The sequence below is a fragment of the Mytilus galloprovincialis genome, chromosome 7 (genome assembly GCF_965363235.1).
Source record: "Mytilus galloprovincialis chromosome 7, xbMytGall1.hap1.1, whole genome shotgun sequence".
NCBI classification, from domain to species: Eukaryota; Metazoa; Mollusca; class Bivalvia; order Mytilida; family Mytilidae; genus Mytilus; species Mytilus galloprovincialis.
This window is the reverse complement of record NC_134844.1, coordinates 72,334,660-72,348,674: the sequence shown is the minus strand read 5'-3', so window position 1 is coordinate 72,348,674 and position 14,015 is coordinate 72,334,660. Positions and strand designations below refer to the sequence as shown.

Genomic DNA, 14,015 nt, shown 5'->3' with positions numbered 1-14,015 from the left:
AAAGAATGATTTTTTCTTAAACCTTGTCAAATAACGATTTTCCTTATTATAGTAAATTTACCATATGTAGTCTAATAAGGTCTATACTGTAGCAGTGGCGGATCCAGGGGGGGTTCCGGGGGTGCGCACCCCCCCCTTTATTTTGCCGATCAATGCATTTGTATCGGGACATATGTTTTGCACCCCCCCTGCACCCCCCTTTGCCCTGGGTTAGCACCCCCCTTTCGAAAATTCCTGCATCCGCCCCTGTGTAGTGCATACAATAAAACTGAACCGTGTGAATAGACCACTTTCGAGTTCATCCGTCACTGGGGGAGAAAAAAAAAACGTCAATTTTGCGCACCTTTGTGACGTCATTTACCAGATAGAGGTGATCGCCTGTATCCCTGCACTATTAACGTTCATCAAGCGTCTTAGTGATCGTCATTGTGCATGATAATCTAGAAATAATGTTTGTTTTGTAAATACTTAATCACAATTCCCTAAAGAAAGCAGTGCTGATTGTCAATTATGAGAATTTAATTTGCCGAATAATTCGTGCAATATAGCATTATAGTTTTCCAACCACTCGCTCAACATTGGGATGGAAGTGACGATGCCCCTAAACGCAGGAATGATGTTCACTAATACCAGAGTTTTTGACGGAAATGCATCGAACTCGAAAGTTTTCTATTGTTCATAACTTACGATTAATCTTAGTCGTAAGTTTCTTTCAGAAACCGACTCTTGAGCTATCGTTGGTGAACTGTGAAGTAGGCACGTCCATGCATGTGCCTTCTTCCACATGCTTACAAACTTACATAATCGTATATATTATTATTGTTTTTCGTATTTTTTTCCTTCATATAAATGGTTGATCAGCTTCCAGCACTCAAATAAGTTTGTCTGTAGTAATTCAAGTTTGCACATTAAATAAGTCATTGTTTAATTAATTCAAGCAAAAGTTCGCAAAAACGTATACATGTTTTTTTTTTCGGTTGTAAACCTGTTTAAATACCAGATAGAAGTTCTTAAAACTCTGGATAGTATAACTTCGGTTCAATTCGAGGATAATTTTATCCTCGTATAAAAGAATATAAACGGGATATACCAAACATACAGGAAAGTACAACTGTTACAGTACAAAACAACAACTAACAAGTCCTAAAAATATCTGACAATCAAAGAAAAACAAACAGCAACGAACAGATGATCAAAACATTTTCGTGCTTAGCCGTTTGCATCGTTTGTGTAAGAAAGAAATGCACCCTTAATGTTTTAATTCCTTTAAATTGCCGTAATTAAATAAACAATTCTGTTGCGTAACTGTTGGTAAGCCACTATATATTCTTGCGATAAAACGATGTAATGAAAATAAACATTTTTTTTAGATAATACGTTTATTCATATCAAACTGTCTAGTTCAGTAACCATCCAGAAAATGATGTTCTACCGTTTCCGTTACTATGTAATGCACCCTTACCTTTGTAGAAAGAGTGCATACGAACGTAAACACTATCGCCCTTCGACACATGCGCAACAACTGTACCACTTACGCTGCTGTCACGATTTACGTTACTTAGATAGGTGGTTCCATACACGGAATTATTAATCATCAAGTCAAAGGGATAATATCCAGAATTCACTCTTACAACCCATACGAAAACGTAAATTCCGGTCTTTGGACAGGTAAAAACACCTGTATGACTGTTATATCCACCGCCCTTGCTTGTCTTTACTACATCAAAAACTAGCCGTCGACCAACTCCTGGGTTCCTGATATGTTTTGACATGAAGGTGTAAAACGCTATTACTGTCGATTTTGGAGTTTCTATATCTCTTTCACCACGATAATTCACAGTGACATCATACTGATCTGAAATTGATTCAAAATGAAATCATTTTGATTTTCAATTGTAAACTGAAAACATGGTTTTCATCCTTAATCAATGCATCACGTTCGCTACTCGGTCATATGCATATACAAACAAATGCAAACATTTATTATAGTAAGCTGTATATAGCTGATATTGTGCATTGCTTCATTCGCAGCTATCATTTACTCAAGTGATTTACTTTTTTACTGTTTGATACGCAATTAAATAATTATATATTTCCTTTATTAAATTGTCGGTTAAGGAAGTATCGCTTCAAAGGTGTTTCTGGATATTGATGCAGTACTGGTATACAATGTAAATACTAGTATCAGTTGTCAGTCACATTGCGAAGATACTAGTGTCGTAATACCGCAGCGAGGTGAAAAATGGCTTGAAAATATTTAGTCGGGCAGCATATATCAATTGTTTGTTTGTGATATCAATGGGAATAAAATTAGATATTCAGTCTATTAAACTTGACCAGGGGCGGATGCAGGAATTTTCGAAAGGGGGGATGCTAACCCAGGGCACCCAGGGCAAAGGGGGGGGGTGCAAAACATATGTCCCGATACAAATGCATTGATCGGCAAAAATAAAGGGGGGGTGCGCACCCCCGGAACCCCCCCCCCCCCCCCCCCCTGGATCCGCCACTGTTGACTGTGCTTTTCAATTATGAATTGAATGCTTCTTTTTGTAATTTTATTAGCTGTTAACCGAAGTACATTTTAGGAAGCACCGAAGCGCTTCTGCACTAAACTGAGGACACAATCAACTCCTTTACAATGCTAGAAGAACTCTTTTATTTTAAAAGCTACAACCATCATTTTGAGAATTATATCAAGCTTTTCGTATTTCTTCCGGCTCACTGTTGAAACATTGTTATGAAGAAAGCATGTCTATTCACAATATTACATTTTATTGGGAACTAAAATTTATTTAAGAAATCTTGGAGAATATGATCCACAAATCAAAATTTCTCATTCGTATGCAACGAAGATATGATAGAAACATTGTATTTTTTACCAGAAAATCAAACTCTAAATGGATTTAAACAATATGACATCCTTGATAATTGCATATCAACGTCATCAATGCTAGGTCCAAATACTAGACATGAAAAGTCCATGAAATGGAGTTTATGACGAGTTGAGCAGAGTGATAAATGAAGCGGGAACACCGATACGTTGAATTATAGTTAAGTTTATTGAGAAAAAGTATTGTCTGATACTCGTGATTTGTCGATATTACAACAATTCTCAATACTACTTTTGTATAATCTAGTTTTTATAGATGGTATTCAATTTGCCTTGACGTTGCGCACGATATTGGTGTCACTTTGGAAATATGGGTTAGATGGCGGGTTATTCAAATTCATGCTCTTATCCTTTACAATAAATAGCCATGTTATGCATATCATTCGAAAGGTAATAAACCATAGAAATCAATAACATAGATGAATTTGTGCTTTGTCTATTTTTTAATGTAAAAAATTGCTCATTTCGATGCCTATAACGTCATTTTAAGGGTGTCCCGCTGTTACAATTTTGTTTTATGTGCGTCTTTGAAAGCCCAGTGCGGATTCATTAGAAAGTAGAATGGTTTAAAAGTTTACAACTATTTTGTATACATTTAACGTTAAATGAAGTAATATACGTTTTTAACTATAAGAGTAGGAAGATCGTCAGAAAAGTTTAAACAAAAAAGAGAAAAAATGTCCCAATTTGCTGCTCAACCCGTAAAAAAAATTTCTGTCTTTAATTTCATAATATATAACATACAAAAATGGATTTTAATAATATCAGAAAAATTATACATGTTCCGAAGAAGCTATCTGAAGTCACCATTATGTAACTGCGGTCTTATTTTAAAAACATCGTCATTTTTCCCGTGTCCAATAAAATGTCCCGCTGGACAAAATAACACAAAGAATAATTCAGAGGCTTTTTATCAAACGAAATTCTACTATATCTCTAATTTTTATCACCTGTTGACTGATATGAATGGAAAATACATTTAATTTCCTTTAAAATGATATGATATGTACTTTTGTTTGAATTGCAGGTAGAAAATCCGAAACGATCTAAGATGTCCAATGAAATGTCCCCGTAACCGTAATTTGACGTTCGCGTTATAATAACGTTAAACTGGTATACGACTTTTCTTGCATATTTGGCATAACACATTTAAATGAAATGGTCTGATCTATATAAAATAAAGTTCTCGTTTAATATGCATTAAAAATGAAGTCTGCATTGTTTCAAGGATATAAGATGTCGAAATACTTAACTGGGATACTCCATAAAGACAAGGCCCCGGAGCTATAACAAAGAGAAAACTTACTAATGACCACACCCCCACTTTATAAAAGCATGCAAGTTACATTGAAAAGGGAAATGCAAACAAAAGTGAGATCTTCTTAATTATCCTCCTCAGCCAGACAGTATCTGTAATTCCTAGCAATGCTATTAAAAAATTCGAAGCTATACACATGAATGAAAATTCTCACAATAAATCTCATGAGAAAAAGTACTCCTTAGTCGTGAACATATCAGTAAAACGTGCAATCATTTTTTCTTTTGTTGCATCGATTCATTTAACAAAAAGTTTTATCAGAGAAATACTCGTATGCCATAAAATTTCAGTATAGCTAACGATCATTTTTGTTGATCTACTGTGAGTACATCTACCCAGCAATGTTATTATGAAAAATGTGGTTATTATATTTAGAAGTAGTGTGACAGAATGAAGTTTACTTTCTCGAATCTCCAACAGAATTGTCTGGTAAATAGGCATGTATATGAAAATTAAAAAATTTCTTTTGCCTTAATTTGAGAACGACTGAAAGAGAGAGAGAGAGAGAGAGATAGAGTTGTTGTCCGACATATATGATGGATGGCACATAAACATGTAGCAGCTAGCTCTAATGTATTAATTTACAGACACTCCAAACTCATTCGAGAAAGAAAAAAATAACAAATCAATCTTTTATGTGCAAATATTTTTGTTGTTGTGTAAAGTAGATCTTTTTAATCTTCACAAAACGCCACAAAACATAGCTTGAATATTGATTCTTACATCGCGATGACCGTGAGGGGATTAATTCCGATGTATTGTTGCCATAGAGATTTGACTTTCGTTTTTGGCTGGAAACCGATCGCATATTTACGCGGATATCATCGATATATCGCTTGTTAAAAATTCATTTCAGCAATGAATACTCATAAGAAAGGAAATTAATAATACAAACATATTGTGTCGTTTGAAATATTTATATGCATTAAAATCTATGCACACGTGCAAAAGAAATGTGTTAACGCATGCGGAGGAATATCACAAGAAAGTTCTGTGGAAAATTATGAATGTCGACTCAAATCTTATCTATTGAAAAAATCGAATTGTTATTGAAGAGTGTCTACCATGCACGTGTACTGCACTTTTATTAGAATCGTAGAATAGAATGATACACAATTGGACGAAAATTATACAAACATGTAACTGCTATATATATATACAAATATTAATTTAATATATAACAACATATCAGAATATACTGATTTGTATCACCACAATATAATAGATATTGAAGCAGTGAGGTTAAATTCCATGTCATTTATTCATCATCCACGCACGAACTTTTCTCAGAAAAAAAAATCATAAATCTCAGTTTCAGGTATAGAAATGTGATCTTTTTCTGAGACAAGTGCTTGTGACCATCCACAAGAACTTGCGGTCATCCGATGTTCAGTACTTCAGTACTTTGATTATACTTGTAAAACAATGCAAACTCGAAACAAAAAGATTGAAACCGAAAACATAAAAATAATCAGTTTGGAAACTTTTTTTTAAAAAGTCTAAGAAGATTTAGTGTAAACCGATATACTCTGTTATATGTTGAAAATAGAAGCGCTGAACCAAATATAACTAATAGTATATAAAAAGTGCATGGAATGCATTCCTGGTCCATAGTTGTTCGCTTGAGAATTTTTTTTATCCATGTGAACATGCACATATAGCAATTACTAAAAATACACATCTATAGTAAAATGAAAATAATTGTATCATTCAAAATCGGATTTCGACCTGCTGTTAATCTGTGAGGTAGGTATTGGTCTGTGTAAGAATTTCTATACTTTGCCAAATTCTATAATTTCAATATTATAAAAAAAATATTGATCGCCGACCCTTTTTTGAAGCTTGAATTTGTGAAAAAATATCGGATGAAAGGATAGCTTGTAAAATATGTTTGCGAATGCAAAAACACAACAATACAGAATCACCGTTCTCATAATAAAGTAAGAAGATGCGGCCGTATGACGAGACAAACTTCCATTAAAGACCAATTAATAATTTCTATAGGTTACTCTATTGCAATCAACAATGAGCAAAACCCGTACCGTATAGTCAGCTATAAAAGACCCTTAAATGACAAATGTAAAACAATTCAAACGAGAAAACTAACGGCCTGATTTATATACAAAATGTGTAAATTCCTACATAACATGAATTTTCTTAATTATTTGGTAAAACAATCCTGATTTAAAAATTGTAATCAATGAAAAAATTTCATTGATTACAATTTTCATTATCACTGAACTAGTACAAAATATATATTTGTTTAGGGGCCAGCACACATTCATCTATGTTATTGATTTCTATGGTTTATTTCCTTTCGAATGATATGCATAACGCCTCCGGGTGCGGGAATTTCTCGCTACATTGAAGACCTGTTGGTGACCTTCTGTTGTTCTTTTTTCTATGGTCGGGTTGTTGTCTCTTTGACACATTCCCTATTTCCATTCTCAATTTTATTAAATATTTTCTTTTTAAACAAAATAGTTTAAACCCCGACCATCTTTAAATCATTGAAAGTTGGCAACGGCATTTCTTTTACAAAAATTAGGCAGTTAGTTTTCTCGTCTTAATTGTTTTACGTTGTCATTTCGGGGCCTTTTATATCAGACTATGCGGTATGGGCTTTGCTTTCGAAGGCCGTACAGTGACCTATAGTTGTTAATTTCTGTGTCATTTTGGTATCTTGTAGAGAGTTATCTTTTTGGCAATCATACCACATCTTCTTTTTATATATTTCAATCATTTAACAAGACATCAAATTGTTATTTTGTGTTATTGTTGCATCTATAATTTTTCGCAAAAATTAAAAATTGTTAATGTATTTAAAATTTTGTTCAAAGTCAATAGAATTTTCTATTTGCACCGCCTTAAAAAAATAAAACCATATAAAGAAGCAACTTCGAAAATCTCTGTAATTTAAGCGGCTTTCCACATGAGTAGAATATAAGGTCAACGTTTGAAACTTTCTGTGGAACAACGTCAAAATCGTCGTTTTATTAGGAACGTCGTGTAACGCAAAGTGGCATCAATACCGTGCGTATATAAGTATATAAACTAAAAAATTAAATTCAGGCTCCTGGTCATTTATCTTATAAAATTGAGAATGGAAATGGGGAATGTGTCAAAGAGACAACAACCCGACCAAATAAAAAACAACAGCAGAGGGTCACCAACAGGTCTTCAATGTAGCGAGAAATTCCCGCACCCGGAGGCGTCCTTCAGCTGGCCCCTAAACAAATATATACTAGTCCAGTGATAATGAACGCCATACTAATTTCCAAATTGTTCACAAGAAACTAAAATTAAAATAATACAAGACTAACAAAGGCCAGAGGCTCCTGACTTGGGACAGGCGCAAAAATGCGGCGGGGTTAAACATGTTTGTGAGATCTCAACCCTCCCCCCTATACCTCTAACCAATGTAGAAAAGTAAACGCATAACAACACGTACATTAAAATTCAGTTCAAGAGAAGTCCGAGTCTGGTGTCAGACTTGTCTTGATTGCGTCCTTCTTCTTAACAGTATGGATTTTCTAAACCCGATCGAATGAATATGTTACTATCTGGGATAACATAATTATGGTTGGTTACAATGTAAGCGCTGTCAGTCAAAACTGTTAAATTTACTTTAAGGCTTCTCCTTTGCAAAATCTGCATAACACGATCTGTATTTGAAATGTGTATTGTTTATATTATAGCAGTTATATAAGATAGTAACCATAAAATCACAAAAACACAAAACAAAAAATAAAGTAAATTGTATGATACATCGAAGCACTACATAAATTTTTGAAAAGGTTGCACTTGTAAATTTTGATTACGTTAGCATTTTACTTTGTAAATTTTACAAACTTACCGTCTGCTGTTCTGCATGAGGTCGTCGCGTCTGCAAGGTTAACCATATAAAAGACCACAATCCAAGAAATCAACATGCTTGTTAGAGACCTAACGACTGAAACATTCTAACGTGATCTACAATGGAACAGCTTTTATACCTATGATATTCAAAACTATAATTTCTCTTTTGCATGTTTATGCTTTGAAATTTGAATCTGTGAAAAACAGTAAAAAATATGTTTTCTCTCTTGGTCTAGTAAATGCAGAAATTTGCATACTATGTTATGAACATATTGATTTCATGAATATCCTTGTAGTATTTGCCACTGGACTTGAAATTGTCGTGTAATCAATTAACTGAATTAAAGGGTCCAAAAGTCAATATATTCACATCTATAAAACCAAAGTGATGGTGTTTGATTGCCAATAACACAACTATTAACCAAAGACCATGAAAAGTAAGGACATAATGGGTAGGATTCATTATCGCTTCCAATAGGCTACTTATGGACACCTTCAAATTCATCCCTCCTGCAAATACTGCACTGACACCCTAATATAAGCCTATAAAAGCCTTCATAGAGTGAAAGCTGTTGTAATTTATGAAATGGACAAAAAATGAAAAGACCAAAAAAAAGAATATTGGGGTGCTAAACTATAATAAATATTATGGGGATAAATAAAGAATAGGGAATAATGGGTTAAATTCAAAAATACAAAAACGAAGGGCCCCAACCCAGACTCTCATGTTGCGAAAATTTAAAACACTCAATTTGATTTTTATTATAAGAATAGTTTTTAAATAATATAAAATAAAAGCTCTTTGGTGTGATTGCCAATGAGACAACTCTCCACCATAAACCAAATGACGTTGATGTTAGCTATATCATATGACATCTATAAGACTGTGATTCATTGTTAACAAAAAAATTCTTTTATTTGTTTGTTTGCACTTTTTCTTTTTCTTATTATTATCTTTAACGCTCAGAGTATGACTTATTTTTTTTTAGATTTTTAGCGATAAAACACCTTTAATTATTGTAAATTAAACAAGATCAATGATTTTTTATCCTTCCCTAGCTCAATTATATCATATGACTTATAAAATAAAGAATTTTATTTCATATACCAGGATTAAATTATTTCATTAGAGGTGTTTTATAAAACTACGTATTAATAATTAAAACCTAAAAATATGTAAGGGTAAACTGTGTCTAATATTTAAAAAAAAATGAAAACTTCTTTATAGATTGTTATATTAATTTAATTCAGGTTTATAAACCTGATTTACCTAAGATTAAAAAAATACGAAATCATCAAACACTGGCTATAGAAAATGTGGAACTAAACGGATACTCTTTGAAATTGTCCTTTTAAACAGTGGACAGAAGCTTGTGTGTTTATTACATGTATATAACCTGATAACTGTTGCAATGGTAAAGATTCATATTTACTTTGACAGTATTTTGTATAAGTTTGTCAAAAATATTGATAATATGGTAATGTAGATATTGATTCTGATTTGTTAACGATGTCACAAGGAACGAAGATAACTCCGTTCTTAATGTCTTTAAATGACTTAAACATTTCCCATTATTAACCGGAAGTCTTCATGCACCGTATTTATTTTACCTTGTGTGGGCTAATAATCCATGGACAGTCTGTATTTTCGTAAATCTTGTTAATTGAAATACCTTTTAGAATATACCCAATTGATTCTTATGGAAACATGTAAGTTCACGATCTTAAAAAATCGTACTTAATATTTTGTGCATTCAAAGCGCTTTTGAGATTAACTATCAAAAGTAATGGTAAAACCCAAAACATGAAAGTCAGAGATGTATGCAAACATGATAACTAGAGGATTTGTGTGCCCGAAAGGGAACTATTTACATTTAATTTTACTCTACGCTCATTTTTTCATGTTGGAGTTGAAACCTTAGTTATATTGATAAAACAGCCGAGCTTATGATACCTTCTATACTAACAGTGTTCCAGCAACTACCTAGTGCTAGTGCTTTTCTAGGTTATTAAGCATGCTATAATTGCTGAATAATAACCACGTAATCCAAGCTAAAACACATGATTGTTATAGTTATCATTAAGGTTCAGGGAGAGCGAACTCGCATTTAGGACGGTCAGGATAAAGTCTGTCTACATAGTATAGAATAATGGACAAAAATAAACGACAAAGAACTTATGGAAAAAAGTACAGAAACAAATGAAAGAGAAAAATGGGGTGTTAAAATATAAGGAATAGGGAATAAAAAGTTAGATAGACAAGAATAGAGAACAAGAAGTAAACACGACAAAGAAAATAAAATAAAAAACAACAACGATAAAGTACAGAAAAATAGTATTAAAAAAGAATAAAGATTTGAAGGAAACCGGTTCCTCCAGAACATCATTTAGGGGACTACTCTGCATTTTGAAAACAAACAACATAACTGGTGTTGCAATTGATAAAACATAAATTATGTTTGAATACGTTATGAGTGAAAGATGTAAATAAGGATATATGCGGCATTGCCTAAAGAAATAACAATTGTACCTTTCATTTAAAACGGGTATAACTTGAGCATTACAAAGAGCGCTTAATAAAGATATTGTATTTGAAAAAAAAACTGAAGTGAATATTTTACGTCTGTTGAACTGTCAAATATACAAAGGATACAATCCGGGTCCCCTCCTCGATACAGCCGGATAATGATGAGAAGAATAGATCCAAAACCTTAGCTAGCAAATGTTTTCTACTTAATAACTGAGGATGATGCACTATATTATAGCGGTAATGGTATTTGCATAAATATTACTCGCCCATTATAAACATCAAAAAGTATTCTGAGATTGGATTTATTTAAATCAAACTGTCTAGTTCAGTAACCATCCAGAAAATGTTGTTCTACCGAATGTATCACTATGTACAACACCCGAACCTTTGTAGGTAGAATGCATACGAACGTAGACGCTATCGCCCTCCGAAACATGCGCAACAACTGTACCACTGACACTGCCATTTGTATGAAGGTTATAAAGGTGGGTGGTTCCATATACAGAATTATTAATCATCAAATCAAAGGAATGATATGCAGGAGCCAGTCTTGCAACCCAAACAAAAACGTAAATCCCATTCTTCTGACAGGTAAAAACACCTATATGGCTGTTATATCCAACCCCTCGTTTGTCTGTACGACATCAAATACCAGTCGTCGACCAATGCCCGGGTTTGTTATCTTTTTTGACATGAAGGCGTAAAATGCTATAACTGTAGATTTAGGAGTTTCTGAACCAAGTTTACCACGGTAATTTACAGTGACATCATACTGACCTGAAATTGTTCAAAACTGTTTTAGTTTGATTTGGTAAAAATTCAATTGAAAACTGCAGACGTGGTATTGTTTAACTTTATGTATGCATCACGTTCGCCACTGAAGTACATTTTTGTATATTGTCTCAATATGAAATGCAAATAGTTAAAGTAAGCTAACTAGGTAGAAACTGATACTATTTTTTTCAAACATTACTGTCATTTACTCAAGTGATTGTACTATCGAAGTTTGAAGCGATCAACTTAATTTGGATGAATACAGGTTAGGTTATATTATATTGTCCGTTTAAGCAACAATCTACGAGTTCGTATGAAGTATAGCGAAATCAGAGAACTATGTTTCCATTATATTGTTTAAGCAAGTACCGATTGTCAGGATTTCTGCATATTGATACCGTTAAATATCAGCTGCGAGTCACAATATGAAGATTGTTTCAAGTTATTGCATCGCATTGAACGAGTTTCAAACATGATTCGATATTTTGTGTCGATCAGCTGACTTTGAATAATATCAATATGATGAAAATCCGATTATTGATCTATTTAGTTGTATTTGACTCTGTGTTTTTTGTAAAACATTTTTTTTTTATCTCAGCTGCAAACGGAGGACAATGTTATTAGTTTGGGTCACTCAAACTTATCAAAGAGGGACGAAAGATACCAAAGGGACAGTTAAACTCATAAATCGAAAACAAACTGACAACGCCATGGCTAAAAATGAAAAAAGACAAACAGAAAAACAATAGTACACATGACACAACATAGAAAACTAAAGAATAAACAACACGAACCCCACCAAAAACTAGGGGTGATCTCAGGTGCTCCGGAAGGGTAAGCAGATCCTGCTCCACATGTGGCACCCGTCGTGTTGCTTATGTGATTACAAATCCGGTAAATAGTTTAATTCGGTAGGTCACATTCATGAAAGGGAAGGGGATTGTAGCTACGACGCAAAGTGTGTTCAAACATTATGATAATTCTCGGTTAAAGTTATCAATACAGGACCAGCGTATTGGACGTCACACAATGTGATTAAAGTTCTGACCTATATCAACTCCCGCTCTTGTACATATACATATGAACATAACGAAATCAGAGATATATATTTTTATAAGATTAGACGTCACATAGCCTTTACAAAGAGCTCAGTCAGAGCAACAGATAAAACACCGACAAATTGTATTATCCTGGAGTTTCTATTTTAATAAATTTTAGGCTGAGCCTCGCGATTTGTCGGTATAACAACAATATTGAATATATTTTTTTTACATGCTGATTTCTTTTGCTGAGATTGTCGTTAATAAACTACAATTTTGAAGGCACACCCCATTTATTTATTTATCTTGGCTTGATTTTGTCTTTCTACTCAACATTAAAGATTTTTAAACCCGATCAATGAATTTGTTGCTGTCGGGTTGGATAAGCGGTGATAGTCAAAATTGATACATTTATAATATTGCTTTCCCTTGGCAAAATTTGCATAACACGATTCGTTTAATATAACCTATATATGAATTTTAAACTATTAATAATAACCATGAAATCACAAAAATACAAAAATACAAAATATAAACCTTAAATAAATTATATGATATACTGCGAAGCACCACATACCTTTTGACAAAGGTTAAACTTGTACATAATTAGTTTTATTATTTTCATCGCGTCTGCAAAGGTTACCATTATAAAATACCACAATCCAAGAAATCAGCATGCTTGTTAGAGACATAGCGACTGAAATATACTAGCGTTATCTATAATGAAACAACTTTTATACCTATGATTTTCAAAACTTTTGCGTGTTTATGCTATGAAATTTGAATTGTGCCTTTTCAACATTTTTTTATTCGATCGTCACAGATGAGTTTTTCAATTTGTAGTCTGGCGTTAATATGAACTTTCAATCCTGGTATCTATGATGAGTTTAATGTAAAATACTATTTAATAAACATGTGGTCCCCTCAATATTTTAGTAATACTTGTCACTGAACGTAAATTGTCATGTAATCAATTAACTAAATAAAAGGGGCTAAACGTTAATTTATATACTCACCTTTATCAAATCGAAGTGATGATAAGACAAAAATTAACCAAAAAACAAAATTCATTAAAGGAAATATATTGGCATGCTTAATAGGGTTCATCAATATTGCTTCTACGAGGCTACGTAAGAACACCTTTAAAAGAGTTTAATGCCTTCAAATTCATCCCTCCTCCAAATACTACACTTACACCCTAATATAATCCTATAAAAGCCTTCATAGAGTGAAAGTGGTTGTAATTTATGAAAAGGCCAAAACAGAAAAGACAAACATATAGAATATTGAGGTGCTCCACTATAATGAATAATGGTGATGAATAAAGAATAGGGAATAATGGGTAAAATTCAAAAATATAAAAATGAAGGGCCCCCACCTAGACTCTCATGTTGCTTGTTCTAATAAGAATAGTTTTTACATAATATATAAAAAGTTATGTGTGTGATTGGCAATAAGACAACTCTCCACCATATAAAAATGAAGTCGATGTTAGCTATATCATATGACCTTCAATTGTTCACGATCTATAAGATGGTGATCCATTGTTAACAAAATGTTTCTTCTTTTTTTTTTGGCACTTTTTCTTTACTTCTTACTATTTTT

General features: G+C 33.0%; 1 protein-coding gene across 1 annotated transcript; it reads right to left on the bottom strand.

The window, feature by feature from the left end:
• Positions 1 to 1,369: 1,369 nt before the first annotated feature.
• LOC143084265 (complement C1q-like protein 4) lies at positions 1,370 to 13,014 on the bottom strand. Its single transcript, XM_076260674.1, has 3 exons — positions 12,988 to 13,014; positions 8,065 to 8,170; positions 1,370 to 1,855 (listed from the first exon to the last, which is right to left on the bottom strand). The coding sequence occupies exons 1-3, from the start codon at positions 13,012 to 13,014 to the stop codon at positions 1,398 to 1,400; spliced, it is 591 nt and encodes a 196-aa protein (XP_076116789.1). The 3' UTR covers positions 1,370 to 1,397.
• Between the last annotated feature and the right edge of the window lie 1,001 nt (positions 13,015 to 14,015).